The 26,312-nt window shown below is 37.1% G+C and overlaps 1 protein-coding gene across 1 annotated transcript in view; it reads left to right on the forward strand.

Annotated features, from left to right (window-relative positions):
* The first annotated feature begins 6,710 nt into the window (after positions 1-6,710).
* Positions 6,711-26,312, forward strand: part of IL17REL (interleukin 17 receptor E like) — a 39,224-nt gene continuing 19,622 nt past the window's right edge. The window contains exons 1-2 of the mRNA XM_027741863.2: positions 6,711-6,812; positions 22,749-22,776. Coding sequence (XP_027597664.1) covers positions 6,711-6,812; positions 22,749-22,776 — 130 coding nt within the window. The remainder of the gene's footprint in view (positions 6,813-22,748; positions 22,777-26,312) is intronic.

Consider the following 26,312-nt stretch of genomic DNA (forward strand, 5'->3'; position numbering starts at 1 on the left):
AGACTTCCCACTCTTTGAGGGATACATAGCATCACTTTCCTGATAGTTGCCACTCTGCTTGTCTTTCCAGACTTCCTCATATCACTGTAATTGCTGGTCCATGCTTTTCAAGGAAAGACTTTTCCTAGAAAGAAGGAGAACCTGGTGAGAAGCAGCTTCCTTTTTTCTGATTCATTTTTATTTCTTCATGGTCCTGATGTTAATACAGGGTAAAATCTGAAATCCTACCATGATGACCTCAGCTGAAATTTTGATGACCTCAGCTTTGAGGAGGAATTTTCATGTCAAACCTTCCAGATGGTTAAGGAGTTCTTTCTGTTCTAGAAACTATTGATGTCCCCATATGCGGCATCTCTGGGGTGTGAGCTTTCATTTTTTGTGTTTATCATGACTCAATACTTTGATATCTATTCTATTTATAATATGATCCATAGATCAAGTATCTAATCACAGAATATCTATTTCTTTCTAAAATCCATTCTGTCCTAATAATGACGCACTAGGACTTTAAAGACGAACCATAATTGTACTCATGGACATGTCATGGAGTATGAGAGAATCTCCTGCCTGCTGAACAAACCAAAGCAAAAGAAAGATCGAGTTATTATCATGAGAATGAAGTAGACCTTATGGTAAATAATGCAGAGGGTTTCGGTAATGCATTTTCAATTAGTAGCATACTGAGTTGGTTTTAATTTAAAGTGGAAAATTGAGAGCTTTTCATACAGCTGGAAACAAGATTGTTCTCCACAGAGGCAACTGAGTCTGTTTATTGTCACTTGTGCTTGCTTGCACTGAGGAGGGTTTAGTATTTCAATCTTACTTTGTGCCACCAAGACTTATTAGCAGGTGAGATCTTCACTCATTTAAGAACAAGTCAGCAGGACAAGAGACTTCAGCCTGTGCTCTTCTTGATGATGTGAATCCCAAATACACTTCTAGGTAAGGATGGATTCTAATTTTCTCATTAGCATTATTCCTTTAAGCAACCACGATTGAAAAATATTTTCTCCATAACAGAAAACCAAGTCAGATAAAATTAATGTTTTTATATTTCTAAAATAAAAGGAACAAAGTATTTCAAGTACTTAGTTGCACTTTCAGCTTTGGTCTGGTGAAAAAGAAAGGTAAATTATATGCATTGCAGTTCATATTAGGGAAATTGGTTCTGAAGAACTTGCCTTTAAATGCTTTCCTATTTCTAGGCAATCTAATTTTCATCTGCATTAGGAAAAAATGTTAGTTTATGGTAACGTTGGGGTAAACTTGGGATGTTGTATTGTATTTTTGAAATGTTGCTTTATTTGTATACTAATGTTGTTAATGTTATTATATAGGTGCGGGAATACATGATGATAACAAAACATCTGAATTTGAGAAATGTAATTTTTTTTAGACAATATAAACAAAGCAAAATCTTCTAAAAGTAAATAATCATAGGGTTTATATTCTTCCCTACCTAACAATAGTCAGCAACCTCAGGTAAAAATGTTCTGTATCAAATCTGAAAAATTCCAGATCTCTAAGCCTTCCAGTACATCAGTAGTAATGTAAGTAGTAAAACCGAATAAATAGATGTAGTCTTTAGCACAGAGATGAATGAAAAAATTTCAATACTGCTTTTGCTTATTGCTGCTTGAATTGTCACTTTTGCTTTTTTTATTCTATAGGGCTAAAGCATAGAAATGCACAAGAACTACTTTCTACCCCAAAAGCAGACAAATACAATTTAGTAAGGTTTTTAGAAAGACAATTAAGGTAAATAGATTTAATAATTGTTTTATTTTTAATTGCAAATCCCCCACATTTGCTAATAACTCCAGTTTCTCTGAGTTTTAAGTTCATAAAAGTATATAGATTGTCTACAAAAAGGCTGGAAAATTATGAATATGCTTTATTTTTATTGTATTTTACTCTTTTTTGCTTTAAGAGGATTTTTTTTGAACACTCAAGTTTGTAGTTTTTTCTTTAATAATTTAAATAACATTTTTATACTGGTCTAAAATATTATTCTTTAATATTTTTAAAATACTTTTTTTTTTAAAATTAATGCCCAGGACTTTCAGTAACCTAATTTGGAACTAGATGGTCTTTAAAATTCCTGTCCAGCCCAAACCATTCTATGATTGTATGATTCTAATCTTAGGAAAATAAAGTCTTTACGTCTGTGGGTTGTACCCAGGTTGTAGGCAGTGCTCCTAAGGTGTTACCTACTGTGATATTTACCATCATTACTAAATACTTGTCACTCTTGAAGGAGAAGGATGGGTTGGGGAAAGAGAATGAGAGTCCCCTTGAATCACGTAGATGAAATCAGTAGCAATTGCCTTTAGACAATGAATCAGTAACATGTTGAATACAGAAGCACTGGGTAGCTCCTGTTTCACCAACCTGCCTTGCAGCTCTATGGGACTTATGTGCCCTGCTGGTACCCTGCCCTGAGTACTTGCTGTACAGGCTCACTCTGCACAGGAGATGTAGGCACACTCCTGGGAAAGTACAGTTCTCAAGTAGTTCTGAATCATTGTGAATATTTTGTTGTGATGACAGTGGCACCCCCCACTGGTCCACTCCAGAACATGTCTGACATGACAGGAAGCTGTTAAGCTATAAACAGCTGTCCTGTGGTTGATGTGAGTGGCCCTGAGGCAAGATGTCTGTTGTCTGGTGCAGGCAATACAACTGCACATGAAGTTAAAAGAATAACTATGGGACTGTACTGGCCATGACCCTTCATCTCAAGACAGCTGTCATGATATGTGTGCCTGTGTTGGTGAGACTTGAAAGTATGTAGTGATACACCACAGAATCCTCTTGCAAAATATAGGGTGGATGTGGCTATTGTGCTCCAAAGACAGCTGGAGAGATCAAGCTTGATCCAAATGAAAATGGAGAATGGAAAATGCTGGATTTTGCTCTGTACTCTAGAGTCTACCTTTGCATTTTATTAAAAAGAGCCTGAGCAGCCAGACTACCATCCTGAAATGCGCAAGAATTGGACTCAAACCTTCTTTGACTGTGAAATGTTTAGATTCTGGCTTTTCCATGTCCCTAATCAGTGCTCTAATAAAGCTTTAGAGGACAAAATGTCCATGTTACCCAAGTGCAAAAGGAGGCCCTTCTTATTAAGGTTTTCTTTAAGAGTCTGTTTTCTGAAGATATAGGGAATGTTGGTAGAAGCAGAACAGTATATTTTTTGCTATCATCTGTTCTTCAGGGGATGAAGTAATAAAAACATCAAACACAAGACAAATGTTGATTAAAATATAGGTAAGGTGTAGTGAGGAACAAGGAATAAAAGAACCTGTTATCAAGAAATTACTTTTAAGAATTATGAACAAGAATTAGAGTCTGATTTGAGCAGGAAACCTAAGAGCTAGTGCCCCTGTAAGTATCACATGCTTTTCCAAAATTTCCATAATTTTCCACCGATGCTTTTCCATAAATGATAGTTTTCAAGACACCTGGCATGGGTCTGTTACGCTGCCCAGCTTTTAGTGAGAATCTTAGCCTAATGGGCATTCCAAAATCTGATATAATAAAAACAATGAGTGTACATGGTGTCATGGTAATTATAGGATACAAATTATATAGGAACAGTAAAGTAGTTTAGACGTGATTTTAAAAAGAGGTTACTGTCAAGTAAATAACAATAAAGTTGTTGCCTGCTGAACTTAATGACCCCTTCAGTCCACACAGAAACATTGACTGAAACACTGTTCCTGCATAGGAGGAGTATATTGTTAGAGCAGTGCTACCCAATGACTTTGTTCAAAGGTGACAGAGGAGTGCTAAGAAATACCAGAAACAGTAAGAGAATAAAATTTCCTAAGTGAGTGACATCAGTCATTTTTGTGGAAACTGGAAGAGTGTTATCTCAGGGTGATGCAAAAACTAAATCTGTATACACTGCAAATGACTGTTGCTTGGAGCAAATAATCACAGACCCCATAGGAAGAGATAGAACTTTTGGTCCCTTTCCAAGCAGCAGCTCAGAAAGTTGCACTTCAGTAGTGACACAAGTTGAACATCAAAAAAAAAAAGTGCTGTGCTAATATGTAAGCAAGAAAGGAACTATGTAAAATGAATAAGTCCCCAAAACAAAATTAAAAGGGGCAGTTGAGAGGGTAGAAGCTTTCCAGGCACAAGGAGCTGCTTTAGTGTAGGGAAAACTCAGAACTATACATATATACAATATCCCCCAAAATGGCACCTGTAAGAAAACATTTTTTGCAGGTCCCAACACAATATTTTTGAGAAAGGTCAATACCATCCATTTTTAACCCAAGACAAGAAGGAAGCCTTCCAAAAAGTCTGTGGAGCTGACTAGTAATGGAGATATGAAAGGACACCTTTTGCTCAAGGAATCCAAAAGCACAGTAAAAACTGAAGTGTGTGCTTGCAGTGGAGTTCATTACAGGGAAACATACTGAAGGGTGAGTTGGAGGAATTGTCTCACTTTTCATTTTAAAACACATAATCCAAAAGAATAAGACTAATATATGAAACTATAATCAAACAATATCTTACAGGGTTTCCCATAAACTGCAATTGAAATTGAAGTTTCAAAGCTACCAGCTGTGGTGTGTGCTGAACTTACTTGCTTTGCATAGACTTACTGGCAAATGATGCGATAAGGAGAGACAAAATGGTATTTGTTAGAGAATCCTTGACCTGCTCACTCCTGAATATTGTGTGCAGGACCTCTATCTTACAAAAGGGTATAATAAAAATGAAGAGGTATATTATTTATCTTAGGAAAAATAGGGGAGGTATGCTGGAAAACAATACAAGTGTGACCATTTTGGCAAAGGTGAGATGACAATGGTTATTCCATGTTATTTTTAAGCAAGAACCTGACTGAACTATTTGGAAGCAGTTTTGAAATCAAAACAAAACAAATAAACATAGTATAACTCATTGCCTCAAGAAGTTTTTGAAAACCAAAATTCATGTTAGAAGGTTCTAGAAACAGGTATTAAAACAAGTGATGTGCACATGCCATTCAGTTCAGTAAATCCATAAGGTCCAGGTAATGGAACTTGGCAGCATATAGGTTAAAATAATCCAGAGAAATAGGATATTTAACTTATTTTTCCTAACATCCGTTACTGATCCTTTTAGTCACAGGAGAGTGGACTGGGCAGATATTTCATTTGGTGTATTTTTCTGTGTAGATGTGTCATGTCCCACTTCTACACAGAAGAGAGCACCCAAGATTCATAGATGCCCGTGGTCAAAGTTTTTCTGGACCTTTCTGGTAATGGGTCAGGAGGCTTTGAGGGTCTTTTCGTGGTCTTGATCCCCCTCTACTGGATTGAGCCTCAGTTAACAGTTCAGGCCACTTCTTGACCTCACCTCTTTGCTTGTGCTGTCCTTTACGTTGTGTGGTCGCCAGAACAGGGAAGTGGGCACCAGGAGGGTGCTGCCCTACCTACACATGGCCCCCCTTTCCAGACACATCCTGTTTTAACTTGCCTTCTTGAGTGGTCATCAATGTTTGAGGCATAGCAACACATTAACTTCTTGCTGTCCAGGCTTCTACAGGATGACAAAATTTAATTGTTATTTTTTAACCAAAATAGTTAAATTACATTTTGTTCAGTACTGTGATTGATACTGCTTATCTTCAAAAAATAAAGCCTTATTGGAAAATTGACAAAGTGGACTCACATGAGTATCTCAAATACAAGTGTAGTAATACATTGACAGAGTAGACATTGTATTTTATGTGTTATTAAAAAAAGTATTAGTAAAGCCAGATCCTAGCAGATGGTGTTAATTGTATGTTCCCTACCGTAATGGATATAAAAGATTTTGCAAGAGCACTGATTAGCTGGGTTCTGGCACTGTCCTATTGAGAGATATCTCTCAGCTGTGGGCAAGCTCTCTCTATGGAGGAATGACTCCCTATTCGCCTTGGGTGTAACATAGTCTGTATGAACCTGAGAGTGTGTTTTTGGAGTACTTGTTCCTTGTAGTGGGACTATGAATTGTAGCAACCAGAGGGACATTCTTGGGAATTTTGTTATGCTAGCAGGTGTTGAGGTGTTGTGACTCACTCCTACATTGCTTTCAGAGCTGGTGGTGTTGAGCTTCTTTGTAAAAACGTGCATACTTTTTGAGAGCCTTGAAAATCCAAAAGCTCAAGATTGGCTATTGAACAAGATGCCTCTATTGATATAATTAGGTAATAAGTAAAATAAGTTCAAGGCACAGATTTCTGTGGGAAAAGAATCTGTTTTTCCTGCTGAGGAAAAAGAAGAAACCAGCCTTCCAAAACCACTCGCTTTGGCAAAGCTGTTTTTCTTTTTATTCAATGCATTAGAAAGCCAGGAAAATAAGTAGGCATAAGAATGCATTTGAATCCCAGTGAACCTGCCTGATGCATCACTCTAGAAACAAAGTTCCCATTTATATATAGAATTTACAGAAAGGAAATTGGTTAAAACTGATCTAATGCTGATGTGATCCAGAAGGAAGAGGGCTTTACTGTGATTGTCAGAAGTCCACATTTCCTAATTTTCAGAACATAAGAAATTAGTTGAACGTGGTTTATATTTCCCACAACTAGCAATTTTCTGTCTTTGGAAAGTTTTAGAGGGAGGAGCTCAGAGGTGCTGTGGGAGGGGCTAAAGTTCATATTAAAGTTTTGGCACAAGAGGGAGAATTGTCAGAGTAGAAGGCTTCTTCTGAGGTTTCAATTTAAGATGATCAGTATTTATGTTCAGATTCTTCTAATAATTCTGTTTGGGAATGCTGATTCTCACATTATTCCCAGGATTGAAGAATGTGGACTTTCATGTTCTCAGGTAATCTCTTACTTTTTTCAATTCACTATCAATTAATATGATAGTTGTGTGCTGCCAAAATAATTGTAGGAAAAGGAAGAAAGCAAAAATGGAAAATACTTCAGCTGTCCTGAACATTCACTTTATATTCCTGTCATTCTGAATGAAGTGTCCAAAGCAGCAAAGATGATTGAGGGAGTTTAAGAAAATGCATCTTTCATTATTTCCAAGTGCTGTTTTTAGTACCTTTTAAAATCTGTATTTTGTATTTGAAAAAAAAAATATTTTGTTCATATTCATTACTTTGCACAGTCGGTTTTTACAACAGCAGTGATGCCAAAAAGATGCGGAGGGAGGAATGGGAGGTTTCAGAAATTGCTAATTATGAAACACTGACTTTCCTGTGAATAAATGAATTAAGCATGAGAAAAAAAAACAACCTGTTTTTCATTTTTTGGGATGAATTGACCTCACTATTAAATTTAATGACTTCTGCATGTGCATGAAAGTGGAGTGTGAACCACACCATCTCTTTACTAGCTTTGGATTTTGTATAATTCCAAATATCCCCGCAAAGGGGCAGTATGGAGACATTCTGCTCCTCTTGGCATTCTGAAATTGTAAGCATGGAGTAAACTGAAAGATAATTTTTAAAAAAAGTATTAAATAATAGGGAATCTGACTTTCAGTCTAAGTGGAGGTTGATAACTGTGTACTTGGTACAGAGAAGTGGAACTGATGGCATGAAAGAATTTGGCTGTCTGTACAATCATCTGCTTGAAGATATCAGTGTTTAGGGCAAGCAGTGAGGTGTTCTAAAGATTGTCTAAATGTGGTCGTACTACCCAGATATTAAGTTAGTTCATGTTACAGCAATTTATTCTGTATTTTATACATGTATCCTAGGAAAACACTAGGAATAAAGATGCTTATAAAATACTAGATTGAGTAAAAAAACCCTTCCCTATATTTAAATATTCCTATATTATAGTTATTATTCCTGTATTCAAATTCTGCAGTCTCTATCCACTGAGATAAAGTTTTTAGAATAATAAAATATAGTTATAAGAGATTAATCTGTAGATGTATCTGAACACTTTTCAAGAATGTTTATGTACTATACTTATTAATGCAAATACACATGTATTTTAAATAATTTATGCTCCTTGGTCTTCCGCAATGAGAGTTTAAAATGATTTTCCATTCTAATTTATCTCTCCAAAGAGTGTAGAACTATCAGACTCAGCATGTAAAAATTAATATCAACATTTTTGGTGAGTTTTAGTCTAGCGGATAGGATTTATCACTGGGGACCTTAATGGGTATCTTTGTCATATCTTAGGTAAGTATGTTAAAAAGACTGATTCACTAGTTGCCTAAGATATAGACACAGCCCAGAGGTTTGGCAGAGTGGATGCCTTTCTTTGCCTTCAAGAATCTGTCTTACACCTTTTCCAATAGTGAAGGTTAGATAATTGAGAAAGGGTTTTTTTTTTTATTTACAGAGGAAATATATTGTTTCCAGCATAATGGAATCAATCAATCAATCTTTTGTGATAGAGGCAGGATTCAGTTCATGTTCTCTATGTGCTGTTTCTGCTAGTTGTATTCAATAGAATACTGAATGCGTTAATGACTTTTTAAGACAAAAATGTTTTCTCAGTGGGAACAATAATGATCTCAACAGGATAAATTACTGCCAGCATAGCATTTTCAATCTAGTGCAAAGCATTTTAGCTACATGAACTTTAGAGTCTCATGACTAGCTTGTTAGAGAAAACTTCTTCCTTTTCCTTTGAAAGTAACTTCAGTTTTCCTACATAACTGACCACTTTTTGTGGGCTCAATCACATTCCTACATTCCTTTTAAAAGGAAGCAGTCAGTCTTCTCCATAATTTATAACTCAGTGATCTTTATAGGGCCACTAACCAGGGGTTACAATTTGTCTTTGTGTGCAATATGTGTGTACTGATTTCTCCTATAGCATGTGAGATCACAAAGTGGAGAATTGATGACTTTTTTTCCAGCAATTTGCTTAATGTGATATTTAGATCTTGTAGTTTTAAAACTATGATAAGTTTTCAGTAGCTGCTATTGTTAGAAGTATTATAGAAAATAGTTTTTTCTTTATGGAGTTTTGCCAAAAGTTTGTACAGTAAATTTCTCTTCTGCAGACAAACTCGAGGCTGTGTGGTTCTCCATAAAGCAATAGGGGGATGAAAAGCAATTGATTTGGTTTTGAGCAGGTTTAATAACTGAAACTGTTGAGTCCGACTGGCAGACTGGATTTTAAGGTGGCTGCGTCCATTGGATATTTGTGAGCAGTTTTGATCTCCTTGGGTACTCCTTAACAAAGTAAAGCACTGGTTGTACTTAAGAGGGAAATAGTGACAACTATTTTGAGGTATATGACTTGAAAAACCTTTGCAACGAACTGCTTGGATTTTGGATCTTATTACAAGTTTATGAACATTCTTAGTTTACCGTAAGTATTCAGCAAGACACCCTTGCATTGCCTTTCATAAGGCAATATCCAGGTTTCATTACTGTACCAGAAACTGTACATCTGTTCAGTACGGGAAAGGAAAAACCAAAAGAATATTGGATGTTTATGCCAATATTATATGAAAATTTAAACAGCATGAAAATATACAGTTGTGGGTTGAGTGACGGCAAAGGAACAACTAAGCTTTTATTATGTATTATGATTTATTTCTCCTTCCATATTTTAATGACTTGGCTTTAGAGATTGCGTGATATTCTAGTATTCAGAGGTTAAATTATATGGGCATGGTCTCCATGCCCCACCCAACAGCAAACACAGTTATCAACCAAGTTTCCCTGTAAAAGCATCGGGGAATCCCAGCCTGCAATTGAAATTGGGTTTGTACTCTACTCCTTTTACAATCCACATTGTTTGCAGGCTGTACACAAAGAAACAGGCTTATGCCAAATTTGAACAGCTGGTAAAGATCAAGACCACTACATCTAAAAACACTCCCCAGAACACTGGGAAATAGTATTTGTATTGTCTGCCTCTGTACGTAGCAATATTTCCAAAGTCTGTAGATAAACAAGGAAACCTTAAATCGAATCTAGGATTTCCCTGTAATTATAAAAGTTATTGGCAGCAAATTCTTGATATAGCTACTGCTTGTTCATGCTATTTATAATTGAAATATGTAGTGTTTCTTTACTGGATCTTTATGCCATGGATTAGTCCATTCTTGCTGAATACTACGCACTGCAAAACCAGTGATAGGCCACTAAGTCAGCTGACATACACTGGTATTCTTTTTTCATTATTAAGCAATTCATATTTTAAAAGTGATCCCAAGCCTCTAAAAAATGAGCATGATAATCTAGGTGACATAATTCAGTTGTTCTCTAAAATCTGATTGAAAAACTAATTTTAGACATGGAAAATGTCTAAAGAGACTAAAGACCTGTCTTAGAGTGAATGAGAGAGATAGATTGCAAAGTCCCACCATAGAAAGATGATTCAACACAGACTTTTTTGTGTCTGCATTGATATACCTTATGGCTGAAGGAGATACATAAAAATATAAAACATATTATCTGCTAATATTTGCTGAGATGCAGTACAATCCACGAGAGGATTTCATATACCTGCCCATTTACAGATGTTTTTCATAGTAGTTTTCACACTGTCAGAAAAATACATTTCCTTCTAAAACTTTTTTTTTTCATTTTTTTCCGTCTGATTTTGTTAGCTTTTTTTGGCTATTTTTTGGAAATCAGAACATTATTTGCCATCTTAAAAAAACAAATGAGAAAATATGCCTAAAACTGCAGTGTGTTGCTGAGGAAGTTCCAGACCAGCTCTAAACTACTTGGCTAGGAATGATCTCAGAACCAGTAAATTCACATATGTTCAGATGTGATACAGACGCATCCCAGCACAACCCCTGCATTCACAACCGTAGGAATTTGCTGGGCCAGAATTTTCTGAGGTCATGAGTAAACTGGAAAGTCACCCTAACTAGTGATGCTGAGTAATGGAATAAATTGCCTGTGGAACTTATACAGATCTCTGCACACAGTAAGAAAATATAGCCCAGATATGTTTAATATAGCTCACATACATCTCAGATAAAGGTCATTCTTCCCAAGAGAGAAATGTAGAGTAGATGACATCTTAAGGTTTTTTCAAAGATAAATACTTCTGCTTTCATTCATTCATTCATCCTTTTCTCTTTTGTGGAATCTATAGATGGTCTATCAAATCGTATTTCACATATTGCTTTGTAACAGTCAGCAGAGCTAAAGCCCTGTTTTGCTCATAGTGTGTCCTGTCCTTGCAACATGCAAAATATGGGACTTGCCATGAAAACTGTATGGGACATGCAATCTCATTCAGGAGATGTCTATGCAAAAATGAAGAGAGTTTTAGTTTTACTTTGCAACTTACCTGTAGGTCTTTCTTTTGCAAGGAAGTGTTTCAACATAGTTGCTTTGAATAAGTGTGGTAAATTTCAATCATTTCTGGAAAACTGACTGTCTTGAAATTGCCTCTACTTGTCTGCATATTTTCAGAGAGTGTGAATCACATAAACAACACTGTACAGTACTAGATGTGCATTCATTGTCTTTTCTTGGAAAAAGAATCTGAGGAAATAGAATTTATTGCAGTTAAGATTTTTCACTGTCTCCAGTTTTGTTTTTCCCTTTCATCCCTATATATGCGAACTTCCTTAATCTTTTTCCCCACTTCCTCATCTCTGACCTGCTGTTCATCCTTCTGTAACTGCAATGAATTTTCTCCATTACTTTTCAAATTTTGATATCTTTATGTTATAATTTGTCATAGTTTGTGGGGTTTAAATTTATTTTTATAATTCTCATTATATTGTGATGCTTCATGATTAGTTTTGGTCAGTGGTATGCGTTCTTTTGATTTTCTTCTCCCTCATTTTCAATATATTCTATTTATGTATGATACAATAGAATAATTTTTAGTGCATGGTCACACCTGTGTTACCATTCAGTCTGCCTTTGTAGCTTATTTTCTCTTCCACTTAGAGGTCAAAAAGCACATATGCTTTTTAGGCAAATGTGTGGCATAGGTGATTTTCAGTGACTAAGTGCTATCATTAAAAATGAGATATAGTGTGAAGCAAAAATGAAGTTACTGAACACTGATGGATTTATTAAGCTGAGGCTGTGCCCACGAATTACTGCTGCTTCTAGGGACAAAAGCATGATCAGGAGGGTCAGGTGAAACAATGGTGCTGTTGTAAAGTTGGTAGGATCCTGCCTCTTTGGAAGCCTTTCTCTTGGACCTCTGCCTCCTTTAATAGGATTATGCTAAATTTAGCAACTACAGTACGAGGAAGATACATTATATAAAACCAAACTATATGATTATTACATAGTTTGTTCCCCTTTCCCCCCACAAAATTACTATTAACAGTAAAAATTTGGAGAAATAGATTATGTAATGACTTTTCAAGTAATTATTTTTTGTTTTGTATTATGTATTACTTATTTCTCCTTAAAATTTCCAAATTTAGTCATAACTAGCTTCTCTGTCAATTATCTCAAACTGAAAATGTTTCACCTAGAATACACACTATAGGTATTTTCAGTAGGGCTTTTCTACTCAGCAAATTTTGAGCGTTTTTTAATTTTTCATGTATTCACACTGCTAATTCTTTCAGGGAAAGGTGTTTTTGGCTTTTGTTGCTCTTGATAGGAGAGGAAAGGCATGTATGCAGGGATTCTGGTATAAGGTTTCTGATGAAGGATCCAGACTTTCAGACACAATAATGCAAGTACAAATAGTTAAGAAATAATCCTCTCTCTCCAAAATTTTCAAGTAGATGCAGTATGTATTTAAGTATAGCTGTAAAAACCTTCATGTACTAAGATTTTCCTCGTTTGCTGTGGCTAGAATATTTCTGTAACTCAAGAAACACTATTAGAGCCAGTCAGGCATCTTTAGCATTGTGTTTAGTGGAAGCAGATCCTTAACTGATACTGTGGCACCAGGCAGGAATACAGTAGCCTCCCAGGACTGCCATCTAAGACCACTCTTCCATGGCTTCTAGCATGTCCTGCAGGATCATTTGTATGGCCTTACACCCCTACACAACAACATAACAAGCTAAGGATAGAATAAAACCAAAGTCAATATTTAAAAATATTTCTCATCAGGAAGAGCTATAATCAGGCGTAGTTCCAGGATTATTTAGATTGAAATTGTCCTCTATTTAAGGAGAAGAGGGAAAAATATAATTTTAATGGGAGCTACAAAAACCAGAGACGTGCTCCTGCTTTGAAGGGAGTCTCAACCCTGACATGTGGTCTCCGAAGTCTTGAAATTGTTATAAGAAATTATTGTCAAGTGTGCTATGGTATTCTAAATTTTAGTATGAGTTTGTGATCCATGCTGGCAGAGTTGGGCTTAGCAAGTTCATTTTTAAGTCCCTACGCCCCCAGCATGTCAGGATAGTGTCTGCAACACTCACCCATTTTGTGATGCTGCTTCATTCTTATGGTTGCAGGTTATTAAATACAGATTCAGTGGAGATCATGAGAAAACATTAGCAACTTGTCAGGGCACTATGAGAAACCTGCATGCTCAGCATGGTGCTGCCTCAAGTTAAGACAAGGGAAAAAGTTAAGCATTGGGTTAGTCTGATCTCCACTCTCTAGAGCCCAGGCACCTGCATTATGAGCCGGAGTTCGATGTTCTCTCTGGAGAGCAGCTACTGAGAGCCACTCTTCCACAGTTCCAGTTTCTGGTTCTACTTGCATCCAGGGATCTTTGAGTTCAGAAAGGGAGGTATCTAATAAGCTTAGGTGCCTCTAGTGTTGGGTAGCAATTGGATGGTTATTGTAGATCATGGTACTCGGCTGAGATTACCACAGTTTGCTTAAATTATGTTCCAGGTACCTAAGTTCTTTTTTAGATTTGGCTGACTTAATAATTTTGAAAATGGCTGCAAACTTTGGCTTTATTTCACTACCAGTAAAAATGCAAAATCCTCACAGAGAAATTTCCTTACCTGGAAACTGTGTGACCCTTTTCTTATGGCAAAGCTGAAGTTTGTATAGGTGTGATGGGTTTGCAAAGTTTTGGTAGCAGGGGTGGGGGATAGCTTCTGTGAGAAGCTGCCAGACCCACCACTGGCCAAGGTCAAGACCATCAGTGATCACAGAATATACTGAATTGGAAGGGACCCACAAGGATCATTAATAGTGCCTCTGAAATAATAGATTTCTGTTGTCACCTGATGAAGCAGGTGGATGCCTGAAGGAAGTTGGGACCCTGTGGGAATTTTGTTCTGGGGCAGGCTCCTGGCACGACCCATGGACCCATAGACAGAGGAGCCCCTGCTGGAGCAGGTTTGCTGGCAGGACTTGTGACCCTCTGGGGGACCCACACTAGAGCAGTTTGTTCCTGAGAAACTGACTCCCTTAAAAAAAGGGACCCACACTGGAACAGTTAAGGAAAAACTGCAGCCTGTGGGAAGGACTCACCTTGGAGAAGTTCATGGAGTTTTGTCTCCTGTATGAGAGACCCCATTCTGGAGCAGGGGAAGGAGGAAGAGTATGAAGAGTCCTCCCTCTGAGGAGGAAGGAGCAGAAGAGACAACGTATGATGAACTGACCACAGCCTCCATTCCTTGCTGTCCTGTACTACTGAGGGGAAGTAGGTAGACAAACTGGGAGTGAAGTTGGGCCCATGGAGAAAGGAGGAGAGGGGGAAGGTGTTTTAAGATTTGGTTTCTATTTTCTCATTATCTTAGATTTTAATTGGCAATAAATGAAACTAATTTCCCCAATCTGACTCTGTTTTGCCCATGATGGTAACTGCTGAGTGATCTCTTCTTGTCTCAACCCAGGAGCCTTTTGTTATATTTTCTCTCCCCTGTCTAGTTGTGGAGGGCAGTGACAGAGGACCTTTGGTGGACACCTGGTGTCTCACCAGGGTGAACCCACCACAATAGGCAAAAAAATTTATCCCCATTTGCATCTGATTAAAAGTTCATTCAAATCAGTGGAAAGTGTCTTCCATAATTTCTGAATGTGAGCAGCATGGCATTTTTCATTTATAAATGTCATGTGTAAAGCTGAACACTGTTCTGCTCCTGGGACTGACTCTAAACATTTATAAAAAGAATACTTGCCTAGAGCAAAACAGTGAGGACTTTTTTGTGTATGCCAGAGAGCTGGAAAACCAGGCCTGCAATGTATTTCCTCTTTTTGCTGAGCAACAGTGTTAGGTCATATGAGAAGACAGTAACTGGAATAGAAAAACATCTTCAAAATAAAAATATACATTTCCAAAAGAAATAACCACTGCCTTCAGCAGCAAAGGAGCAGTTCTGTGCTGGAGGGTCTCTTCTCATAATCTTCACTTAAATTCTTGCCCTTCCCCCCCCCCCTCTTTTTTTCTTTTCTGTGGCAATCTTGCTGCCCACTGATTCCAGTCACTTCTGAGACTGCAAGTCTCAGTGCTGTCAGTGTTGTTGAGGGATAGTTTTTCCTGTAGCCTCTTCTGTGCTATAAAGATCATCATTCCATCCTAACTTCAAAGCATGGGATATTCATGGTTGTCTTGAGAGCTTGTGGAATCTGCATCCTCCAGTTTTTCAAGAAACAGCCAAAATAATGGCTGACTTGATCTGATGTTGGTGTTAGTACTGATTCTAGCAGGAGGCTGGACTTGGCTACCTCCAGAGACCCCTTTCACCCTAAATTTCTTTGATTTCATTTTGTCATCCCCTGTATGAGATCTCCAGTCAGTCATTGAAACAATTAATGCTGTGTCAGAGTGTCCATGTCTCATTGTTAGATTAGAAGTGCTGATTTGGCAGATTAGTTCTCCTTTCAAGCAGCTGAGTGATCTGAAATTTTTGACACTCTGTGTATGAAATGGTGCTGATTTATACCAGCTGAGGGTATGGCATTTAAAGTACATTTTAATTTTACTGTGTCTATTGTACACTACCATGTTTTTTAACAACTTGTATTAATATTTTAGGAAACATGACATCAAAAAGGATTGACAAATTTTGGTTGCGGTTTTTTTTCTGTTTGGTTCTTTTTATTTCTAAAAGAAAGACGTTAGTGCATGCAGTAGCTTCAAGCAAATTCTGCTTCTAGTCCTGGAGCTGAAGCATACAATAGAACAGGCAGCTTTTAGTTGAGACTGTCATAGCTCCCTTTGGTCCAATAAATTTAAAATCAAGTGGTTTATATGTAGGTCCTTTTTGTATCACATTATTATAAAATAAAATTAATTTAAAAAGAGTGGAAGGGGGAATATTCTTTGCAGTTGAAAAGCTTCAAAGCAATACTGCTCTTTAGAAGGGATCCAGCCATGCAGCCACTGCAATGGCCAGAAGATGTTATATGCCACATGCAGTCCTGATAACATAATGGGCAATGCAGTCAAAACACAGGAACAGGACTCCTCTGCAGCGATACAGTGCAGGAGGAAATACATACTGACTGGAACACAGACAGATATTACCTTGCTCTGCTGCACACAAGCCAGCTCTCATCCAAAAAGTGCGTGACCTCGTTAGCACTGTACTGAGCCTGAGGTTGATATCCCACTTCTCACTAGTAATTATCCTCTCAGGTTCAGCACTGTACTAATGTGATGGGATGGGTTTTGTTCAGCTTGGAACACACAGAGAAAATCTTAGAGCTGGATAATGTGTAGGCATGACTCAGATGTTTTCCTTTTATCATTTTGTAAAAAAATCTAGCAACATTCAGGTGCTTTTGTAGAAGCAGTAGTTCAAAGTAGTTCAAAATAATGCTTTGCCATAAGTTCAGGTGCCATTTCCTTTCTGCATGGGTAACAGTCCAAACGTTTCCATCTATGACTGTTTAGCTAGTCCCACTGCATGCTGCTCACATACATCTGATCACACATTGCCAGCAAAAGTTGAAGAAAAACCTTGTGGTTTGCCAAAAATAGAAAAGTATCATTAGTAAGATAGTTTCACCTTGGCAATGAGAGTAATTGCACATGATGTCAAAACTAATACAGATGCTTCTTTTGAGAAAAGGTCTTTTGAGGGCACTGTATTAGCAGTACTATGAATTTTTAACAGTTCTAAATTTTTATGTTATGTGTATTAATCATTGCAATTCCTCTGGTTTTCTGTAAATATAACCACAGTTTTATTCAATTGCCAAGTGTGTTCTGGAGATCTATTAGTTTTTCTTTTCACCCAGTAACATGTTTTTTTTTATGTATAAATACTTGACCATAATTTAGTGGGACAGGAATCACTGTGCTTTCTTCTACTGTAAAGAACTCTGTATCTGAAAATTCTAAAATTTTCTTTTACTGCAAGAATTCTTCTTACATTTGGTGAGATAAAGACAGCTGTGAGCTTTCTAAGAATACAATGAGAAAAGTTCCAATCCCCACTAGCATCAATGATGTGTAAAGTGCGAAGCCATTAAGTCCTTCCCTGTGAAAATAGCTCTGGAAAAAGCTAAAATATACTCAGTCATTTCCCTTTGTGAAGTTCTCTCTAGATAGTTTATGGGGCTGAATGTATCTATGAAAGGAATTCGTTTATAGTCTGTGGAGCTTATGATACAGCTCTGAATCCTCTCTGTTTCCATCCCAAGTTCTGAAAAGGTGTAGATCCATATAACTTTTGGCTGTGGCTGTCCACTGCTCAAAGACCTTTTCTTTATGGAGGTGATTGAGATCACATTTTCATTGTCAGGTTTTTCACTAAAGGCTATGAGAAATCGTTGAAGACTCTAATGGCCCAGATTCTGTAGGCCCTTCCCTCCCTGAACTGAATTGGGAAAAGAAAGCTGCTCTTGATTGATTATACACACAGTAGCTCCCTCTCTGTTAAAGGATAAGTACTGATATGGCACGTTTGGGGTGCTCCCACCTGAGACAAAGGTTATTACAGCTTTAAGAGGCACCAATAAACCCTTTTCTCTTCAGAACTGTGTGTGGTTCTGGTCACTCCATTTGGAGAGATACTTTAAAGCAGAAATAGCTGCTGAGAAGGGTGATGGTAAGAAGGAAAGCATGGTTGATTAGAATAAAAGAGTTTGACTTTTACAGTCTCAGAAAAGGTAGAGAAAAGGTTTATTACTGGTTGTAGATAAGTGAAAAGTAAATTCCAGGGTGGAAAGCATCTATTTAAGTGAAAAGATAATGAGTACGATCAGAAGTCAATACAAGCTAACCATTGTTGTGTTCATGTTAGAAATTAAAAGATTTGGTGCTGGCAGACAGCAGGGCTTCTGGAATAGCCTTGGCTATCAGAGCAGTGCACATGAAAGCCTGACTGATTTTAGAATAACACTTCTCCAGTTTTTGAAAGGGATTGGATGATACGGTATCTGTGGTTATCGGGGACTAGACTCAGTGATCTGAGACATCCTTCCTATTTGTGTGCAGAATAAGATGGATTTGTGCAGAGCATATCCTCTCAATTGAAATTCAGAAAATTACGTGATTAAATTAATCATCTTTATCAGCCTTTTGGCTACAATTTGAGCATCAGTTATTGCAAAACCACTCTTTTCCTGTGTTGTAAGAATGCATACATTCTTGCTTTTAATGGTGGTCAAAGAAAAGAAATTGTTGGAATAGATGGAAACATCAGAATATGGTCATGTTGCCTTCTCTCTGTCCTCTCTGACAGCTGAACCTAAAGCAAAAATGTAGGTAATAGCTTTGCCACTGAGGATCTCTTAAAAGGGTGGAAAACTTCACCTACATTCACTGACTTTAATGTAGGTACCTTAATGAATGAATGTTAAGTGTCTGACAACCTAGTCCCAATTAAATAATACATTTTAAGTCATTTTCAGGCATAGAGTTGTGGAAGGGCTGCCGTACAACAGAGCTAACAGGTAGACTATGAAAACAAGTTTTTCTCAGATTCTTTCCTGCGTGACAAAGCATCCAGGGAAGAATTTCCACAATTCTGCACTTGATTCAGTGCCTGGAGATATGAGAGGAGATGGGAAGCAGATCTGATATTTTTTCCATTTCCTTGGTAATATTAATTCATGAAAACACTCTCTGTGCCCCCTAATCCAAGTCTTCCTCCGCTGATCTCACTTTCTTCTCTACAGTTGTTAGGCAAAACAATGGGATATTACAATTGGCTTAGATTGAGGAGAAGTTGCTGTGCTAGCTAAAAAATTGGCACCACACCTTCTATTCAGAATACTGCACGTTGGTGGTGTCTGTTCAGATAACCTCTAGCTAGAGTTGAGTAATACCACAAATGGGGAAAACCCTAGAGAAATAGGAAAACCCCTAACTGTTTGTGCATTGTGTAAGTATATTTTGCTTAGGCTCTTTGCCAAAGAAGATATGAATCAAAGATGCTCTCTGTATAGGAGTAAAGTGTACTGTCATGTTCAGGATCTTATTTTTGCATAAAAGATGCCCTTGGGATTTGTGAAAGGGGAAGAAAATTTCCATTCTGGTTTTAGTGTGTTATGTTTTTCTATTGTACTCATCACTGAAAATTCCTGAAAACAAAAGATATAGAAAGTGGGAGAGGAACTTGGCTAATTCATTTGAGTTCTTCTTTCACACAAATGGTCTCTTTGGACTATTTTGCAAAATGATTGTAAAAGAAAATACCACCCCTACCCCTCTGGTATTGTACAATCAAAAGAAACATTTATAAAAAAATAAGGAATTGGGCTGTGACCAAAGGTTGCTGTAACTGGCAAGTGTTTGTGCAAATATTTGATTATTAATGTAAACATTCCCAACAACTCCTCACCCAGAACAAAACCAAGTGTCCAAGAATGACAAAATATCTACCTACCAGGACAAAAGTCACTGAAGCATGTGTTTCTTTTTTTCCTGTGAAAAAGATGAGAAAATACATGCAAAAGCTCAGATGATAGGATTCCTCTGAGCAATATTGAGAATCAGTAATTAATTAGGATAAACTAGAGGGTATAAAAACATTTCTGCATCATCCCACAGCCCCACAGAAGTGGGTGTTCTGTTTTTCCCCCCCCGTGTTTGTAACTTTTACATATAATGTCCATTTTTCAGGTGTCATAACAGGGACCCCAAAGCACTGACCTTATTTAGGTAAAAGGCTGAATCTTCTGAATTTTGTGAGATTTTTGTTATTTACTTCAATGATATCTTAATTTTTTTTTATGGATTTTTTTGCCCTATAATTGTTAGAATGGTTAGAGAAGTTACTTTAAAGGTGTTGCTCTAGAAATTTTGACTGTCACTTGGAAAGTCTGTCAAGCCACTTAACCAAAATATTTTCAATAGTCTGGCTGCCAAATGGGAAGTTAAAAATACGGGAGTAATTTGCTAAATTATTGGCCTCATTAGGGATTAATTTCTTCCAGTAAGTAATGGGTGAGTAATTAGTTGATCCAACAGTTAGGTTTTCTCACCAAGAAAGTGAGCTCCCTAACTCACTCGCTTGATTTTTTGTAGTCATTTCGTGTATTTGTCTATTCCATTCCCTAGGGCCACGGAAAGCCTCAAGTAAAGAGACTGAATTCAAATTTTTCTTCAGCATACTTCAGCAAGATTTGATGAGAAATAATTCAAAATTATGATTTTAAAACAGTGGTTAAAATTACAGTAGTTTTGTATGAGCTGGCATGTTCCACTTCTATTGGTTTAGTGTTGCACTGAATAATTCAGAAAGCTATAGTCTTCTTTTTATTGATGAATGTGCAGAGGGAGAATCAGCAAACTACCAATGAAGCTTTTTTTCAGTGGGGGGAGGAGTGGGATGGTGGGCAGAAGCAATCAGTAAATAACAAATATTTCTATGATATGTTAGAGCAGAAATTAGGTCTTACCAGTTACAGTTTTTAGTTCTTCAGGGGGATTTGAGGAAATTTAAAAATCATTGAAATAGAAGTGTCCCAGTTTTAGAGCAAGTTTGGTTTCTTTTATAGAGTCATAGAATTATTTGGGTTGGAAGGGACCTTTAAAAGTTGTGTAATCAAGCCCCTCAGCAAAGAGCAGGGACATCTTCGACTAGATCAGGTTACTCCGAGCTGTATCCAACCTGATCTTGAATATTTCCAGGGATGGATCATCCACCCCCTCTCTGGACAGCCTGTGCCAGTGTTTCGCCACCCTCATTGTAAAATTTTTCTTCCTTATGTCCAATCTACATTTACACTCTTTCACTTTAAAACCATTATCCCTTGTCCTATTGCAAAAGACCCTACTTCTATGAGTGTCAATATATTATACTGTAGAAGCAGCCAAAGCAATATCTTTAACAATGTCACGAGTAACTTTTATAATCTTCAGTCTGTGAAAGTATATGACCATGTCTGTCTTATTATAAAATGTGGTTTAAAATACCACCTTTTATGCATTTGCACTTTTGTGAGTCATAGTGACAAACTGCCAATTGTAAAAAATGACAATTTACCTCTAGAAGTGATTATTAAAAAATAAAAGAGCCAAAAGGACAGAGGAATGTGAATTAATACAGGTTAGTGGAACTGGTTTTCTAAAGGCCACCTTTAAAAAGGAGCTTATCTAGCTCCAATTAAAAGCAGCGATGAAGGACAGAACACAAACTTCTCAGGTTCCCACAGGGGAACTAACATGCTGCCATTTCTCACCTGCAGCAGTAATAAGGCTTTGCTCTACAGCTGTGTTTCTGAGGAGGACAGAATTCCCTGTGGATGAAAGCCTCATGGAACACAAAGCAATAGTAATTTTTGTGATGTGCTAATGCTTACCCAGGCTGCAGCCTCTGTGTTTGTATACAATTTGAGAACTTCTAGAAGTGTCCACCAGAAGACTTCTGCTGGCTCTAAAACTTACAGATTGTTGGCTAGTCAAAAAGATCTTAAAATGCTTTAAAAGGACTGAGAGCTGCTGTTGTGTTTGAGAGCAGAGGAGACAAGGTGGTGCCTGCTCCTTTTGTGAGTGTGATGAAAGTGTCCCTGTTAATAGGACACTGCTTTTAAAGGAAAGAAAATGGGAACATATATTCTGTATCCAAAAGAATACTGGTATAAGGGCTATGCCAGAAACTTGAATGCCAGAACAGCAGGAAACAGTATTTTCTGGCTAAGCAATAGCCTTTCTTTAGAATGTCATGCATAGCAGTCAAAATAAGATTTGTTATTTTTGTACAGAATTTTACTGTGTGGTTAAATGTTTATTTTACTGGGAAAATGAATGTAGTCTGTCCCAAAGATAGCTGGAAGCTTGTTAAAATCTCAGTGCCAGGTTCACTTTGCCTCTTACAAAGACAGTTTCCCACTTGAACACGATAAGTACTGTGCCTGAGTAATTTTATTTTCAGGCTTCTGAGCCAGATTTCAGAAATAAAAAGGCAAGTCTTATTTCTAAACTTCATTTGCAATTACCATAATAATTTCTTTCTAGTGAGATCTTCTAGAAATCATATAATATTCAATAATATTCTAAATATCTTCCATTAAAAAATTGCTGAGTTCCTTTGCTCTGGTATGAAGCAATCCATTGTAAAGTTTAACGAAACAATACATAAGCTATTGGTCGGTGGGAATGAGAGTACCTGAAAAAATGCTGTCTGTATTTGATGGAACTGTTATACTTGTTAGAACAATTACACACCTCAGTAGGAATACATGAAAATGAGGATAATGCTGATCTTGTGTCCCCATACATATAAGGCTACCATATGCAGTAGTGATATGCTGTTGTGTTTGAGAGCAGAGGAGACAAGGTGGTGCCTGCTCCTTTTGTGAGTGTGATGAAAGTGTCCCTGTTAATAGGACACTGCTTTTAAAGGAAATGCATAGTGATATGCATTTTCACTGTAGTTGAAAACCTTTTTTTAACCTTGAAAATTATTTCTATTGTGAAATATGAATATGATTACCTGTTTAAGATATGTTTCTATTTGTGTGCAATGGTTAAGCAATATTTATTTTTATTACTAGCTTTTACAATATTTTGTTTCTGTTTACAGGGGATTCATTGTAAAAGCAAACCTTCCGGTGAGTATATGCCATTCACATTTTTATTATTTTTTTTTAAAGATAATTTATTAAAGATAATAAACCCACCATTGTAGTGACATAACATCACTGTCATGACAGGGTATTTACCACCAGTTTTCTTGTCCAAAACATTGGAAATCGGTAGGTTTTGATAAACAATAGATTAGTAATGATTAGTTTTATAATTTGCCTTACCACAAATGGTCATTGAGAGAGTTTGTTTAGTCATTCTACATGTTTTTATTTCTTCTACTTATTATTACTATTATTGCCTACAATAATAATACAGGGTCTTGAACTACCTGAACTCTGAAGCCTCCAGCAATCACTTCTCCAGTGCACACAGTCATTTGCAGGGAAGTATGAGGCAGCTGCCTTGCAGGCAGTCCCCCTTGAGAGGACAGTCATAGTTCTCCCTGAGAGGACAGTCCTAGCTGGAGGCATAACTGAGCACTGCCTGTCTCCACAGTGCCTTTCCTGAATCCATGTGGCAGAGAGCATAGACAGAGAGAAGATGTGATGCTGAGCCACAGGCATGTGAGATGCTGATGCTATTGCATGGTGCATGAGATGAATGTCAGTTGTCATGAGTCCTTACTCTGAATACATGGCATTTATGAGACCTGTGTTGAGGTGGACAGGAAGAACATGTGTATGGAAGGGATGCAGTTAAAAGTTCCACCTGAAAAAGTCTTTAGTCTTCTACTGCTCAGCAGAGTGAACCTTTCGTGGCTGGTTCAAGGATTGTGAATGAATCTTGTTAGGATTAGGCATCTGAGCTACAGTTACAGAAACTACGTGGAAGGTAGAAGAAGAAACAGGGGTGTTGAGCCTTGCTCTGCTAGCTGAAGCGTGCCTTAATGTCCTTGAGCAGTATAGTCTGAGGATACCGAACCCTCCAGCCCTGGTCTCAAAGGGAAGGACACCTGTAAATCTGTTGGTTATGAGTTAAAATCTGTGTTGGATATTACACAAATGCAGATCTAGATAGTGGAGACTCATAGGTACCATGAGGTGATGATTCATTCCGTCCTTTTTAGGAGGTGAGCGGGATTGTCCCTCTCTGTTGACTGCGAGAATTGCTCAAGTCACAGGCACAGTTTGGTTGAGTTTGGAAGGGACCTCTGGAGGTCATCTGGTCCAACCCCTAATGCAGGGACATGCAGATGAAGCACATAAGCATAAGTGAGATGTTTCTCTCTTAATTGGATATAGATTTTGGGCACTGAAGGGTTTGTAAACTAAAGATCCTTATCCTTCAAGATGATGTGCATGCAGCTGGTTGTAGGTTTTTCAGTGTTACTTGAAAATGACTTATCAGTTGTCTTTAACACAAGTAACATGTAGGATGACTCAGCCTTATAGGGGTGGTGAAAAAAACATTTTTTTGTCTTCATTCTAATTCACTTGTGCAACAGTGGGTGTATAGTCTTTCCCTACTTCCTTTTATATTTATTATAAATTCTTTTTATTATTTATTATTCAAGGTAAAATTACCTTGAAAGACCTTAGATGTATAGTAGAGGACCTTTGCAGTAGTCATTTCTTTTAGCTGCAACAAAAAGGTGACTTTATTTCCCAGAATTTGCAACCTCCGGCCCAGTAGTATTTGGCAACATAGCTTTGGCTGCCTTCTTCCTCATGATCTTCTAGACTATTGGTACTACATAAGAGCTACTGTAGTATTTGAAATTCACTGTAGTATATCCTGACATTGCTACAAAAATATTGATAATTTTAAAAAGGCCTTACATTTTTAGAGAATATATTTGGCACAGTATATCAGCAGGTTATTCAGTATCCTTGAAAGTCTGAAATATTTTCTGAACATACAATTGTGAAACCCCTTTAATTTACTGTGCATTGCAATCCATTGTGAAAGAGAGGCTGTCAGTCGAAATTTAATCAATTTCATAATTGCCATAAGTACTTTCAAGTAGCAAATTTTGGTATTTATTAACTGAAGTGCACCATGTAGTTATCTTGGAACATATCTACTTTGTTTATGAATTGTGTTGAATAATCCTAATGAACAGATGCAGCAGATACTATGATAAATCATATGCAAATGGGTTTGAAATACTACTGTAATTTATAGTCATGGAATGATATGCCAGTGAAGCAGTTCTAGTGTGCTTTAGATATGCTCATAGATTTAGCACTGTCAGTATCATAAGTAGTTCAGATTCTTACAATTCTTGTAAGACATATAAGACAAAAAAACAGTTAGGATTTTCCATTGGGTGTTGGCCCAGGCTTGTTATTAATAGGTTTTCTCTACTTTTTTTTTTTTTTTTTTTTAACGTGCTCTCCAATTTCATCTTCTTGCCTGAGGCTTCAAATTATCCATCTAATAATTTCTGTTGCGTATTCATTGCTCAGCTCTGGCTTCTATTATCCAGCTGTACATAAGGTGTGATTTGCTGTCATGACAGTTCTGGGTTGATTGCTGCATCATCAGATTAAAAAAAAATAATCTCCTGTGGTTGAGCTGATGGCAAAAATACAAGGAAAGTGTCTACATGATGAATAATAAGCCTTGGTTTCTTTATGCCTGGGCTTATGTGTGCTCATAATTAAGGAACCTTTTATTAAGCAACAATCCCTCTCTCATGTAGGGCTAATTACAGCTATCATTCATAAACACAAAATTTAGGCAAGATTTACTCAGCAGATGGTTTGTGTAGCAAAATGTATCTTTATGTCTTCTGGGGTATAGATAAAGCTACTTCTGCAAAAAGGAAAATGGGATGTGTTCCAGAAGAAGATATCTTAAGGGGGGATTAAAAGATGATAAAGTAAGAGTTTACTGAAGAATTAGTCAGAAATGAGTCTCATGTTGTGATGATTTAGACAATGAAAATAATTTTGTGTCAGGTCTTCTTAAATCACATATTTATTTTGATCCAAAGCTAATATCCTCATGCATGATATGATCCATTTAAATTATTATTAATGAGTTTTGCAGAATTTTTTGCAATTCTCAAAATGTATCATGAAATGAATGGGAAAAATCGAAAGTGGAAACGTAATTTCATTTCATTCAGTGTATTACATATTTGTTCTCAGTTTGAAGATAGAAACTGTGATCACGGAGAATAGTGTCTCTGCTGACAGAAGGACAGTAGTCCCTAAATCTGTGTTTGTGCATCTAAGGGTGCTGATCCCATGTCAGCAATGCACCTAGGTTGACTTGGAATTCTCCTGAGATATTACCAACCCTGTGACATCTGACGATACCATGCCTCAGGCAGTAATAACTATGGACCAAATTCAATTAAGTCATGACAGTCTCCCCAAAAAATAATAGGGTCAAATAATATGGTCAAATGCACCCAAAAAGAATACTTTGTAAACAACTCTCAGCTTTGACTGTATATAAATATATATATGCATATACATATACACATACATATATATATACACATATACATATGTATACACACACACACACACGTGTACAATGCTTTTCCCTTAAATCATTTCTACACAAACATAGGAATGGGCAAGATTATAGGCCTGGATCAAGAAAT

The sequence above is a fragment of the Pipra filicauda genome, unplaced genomic scaffold, assembly GCF_003945595.2.
Source record: "Pipra filicauda isolate LSUMZ 115617 unplaced genomic scaffold, ASM394559v2 scaffold681_size158758_pilon, whole genome shotgun sequence".
Taxonomy (NCBI): Eukaryota; Metazoa; Chordata; class Aves; order Passeriformes; family Pipridae; genus Pipra; species Pipra filicauda.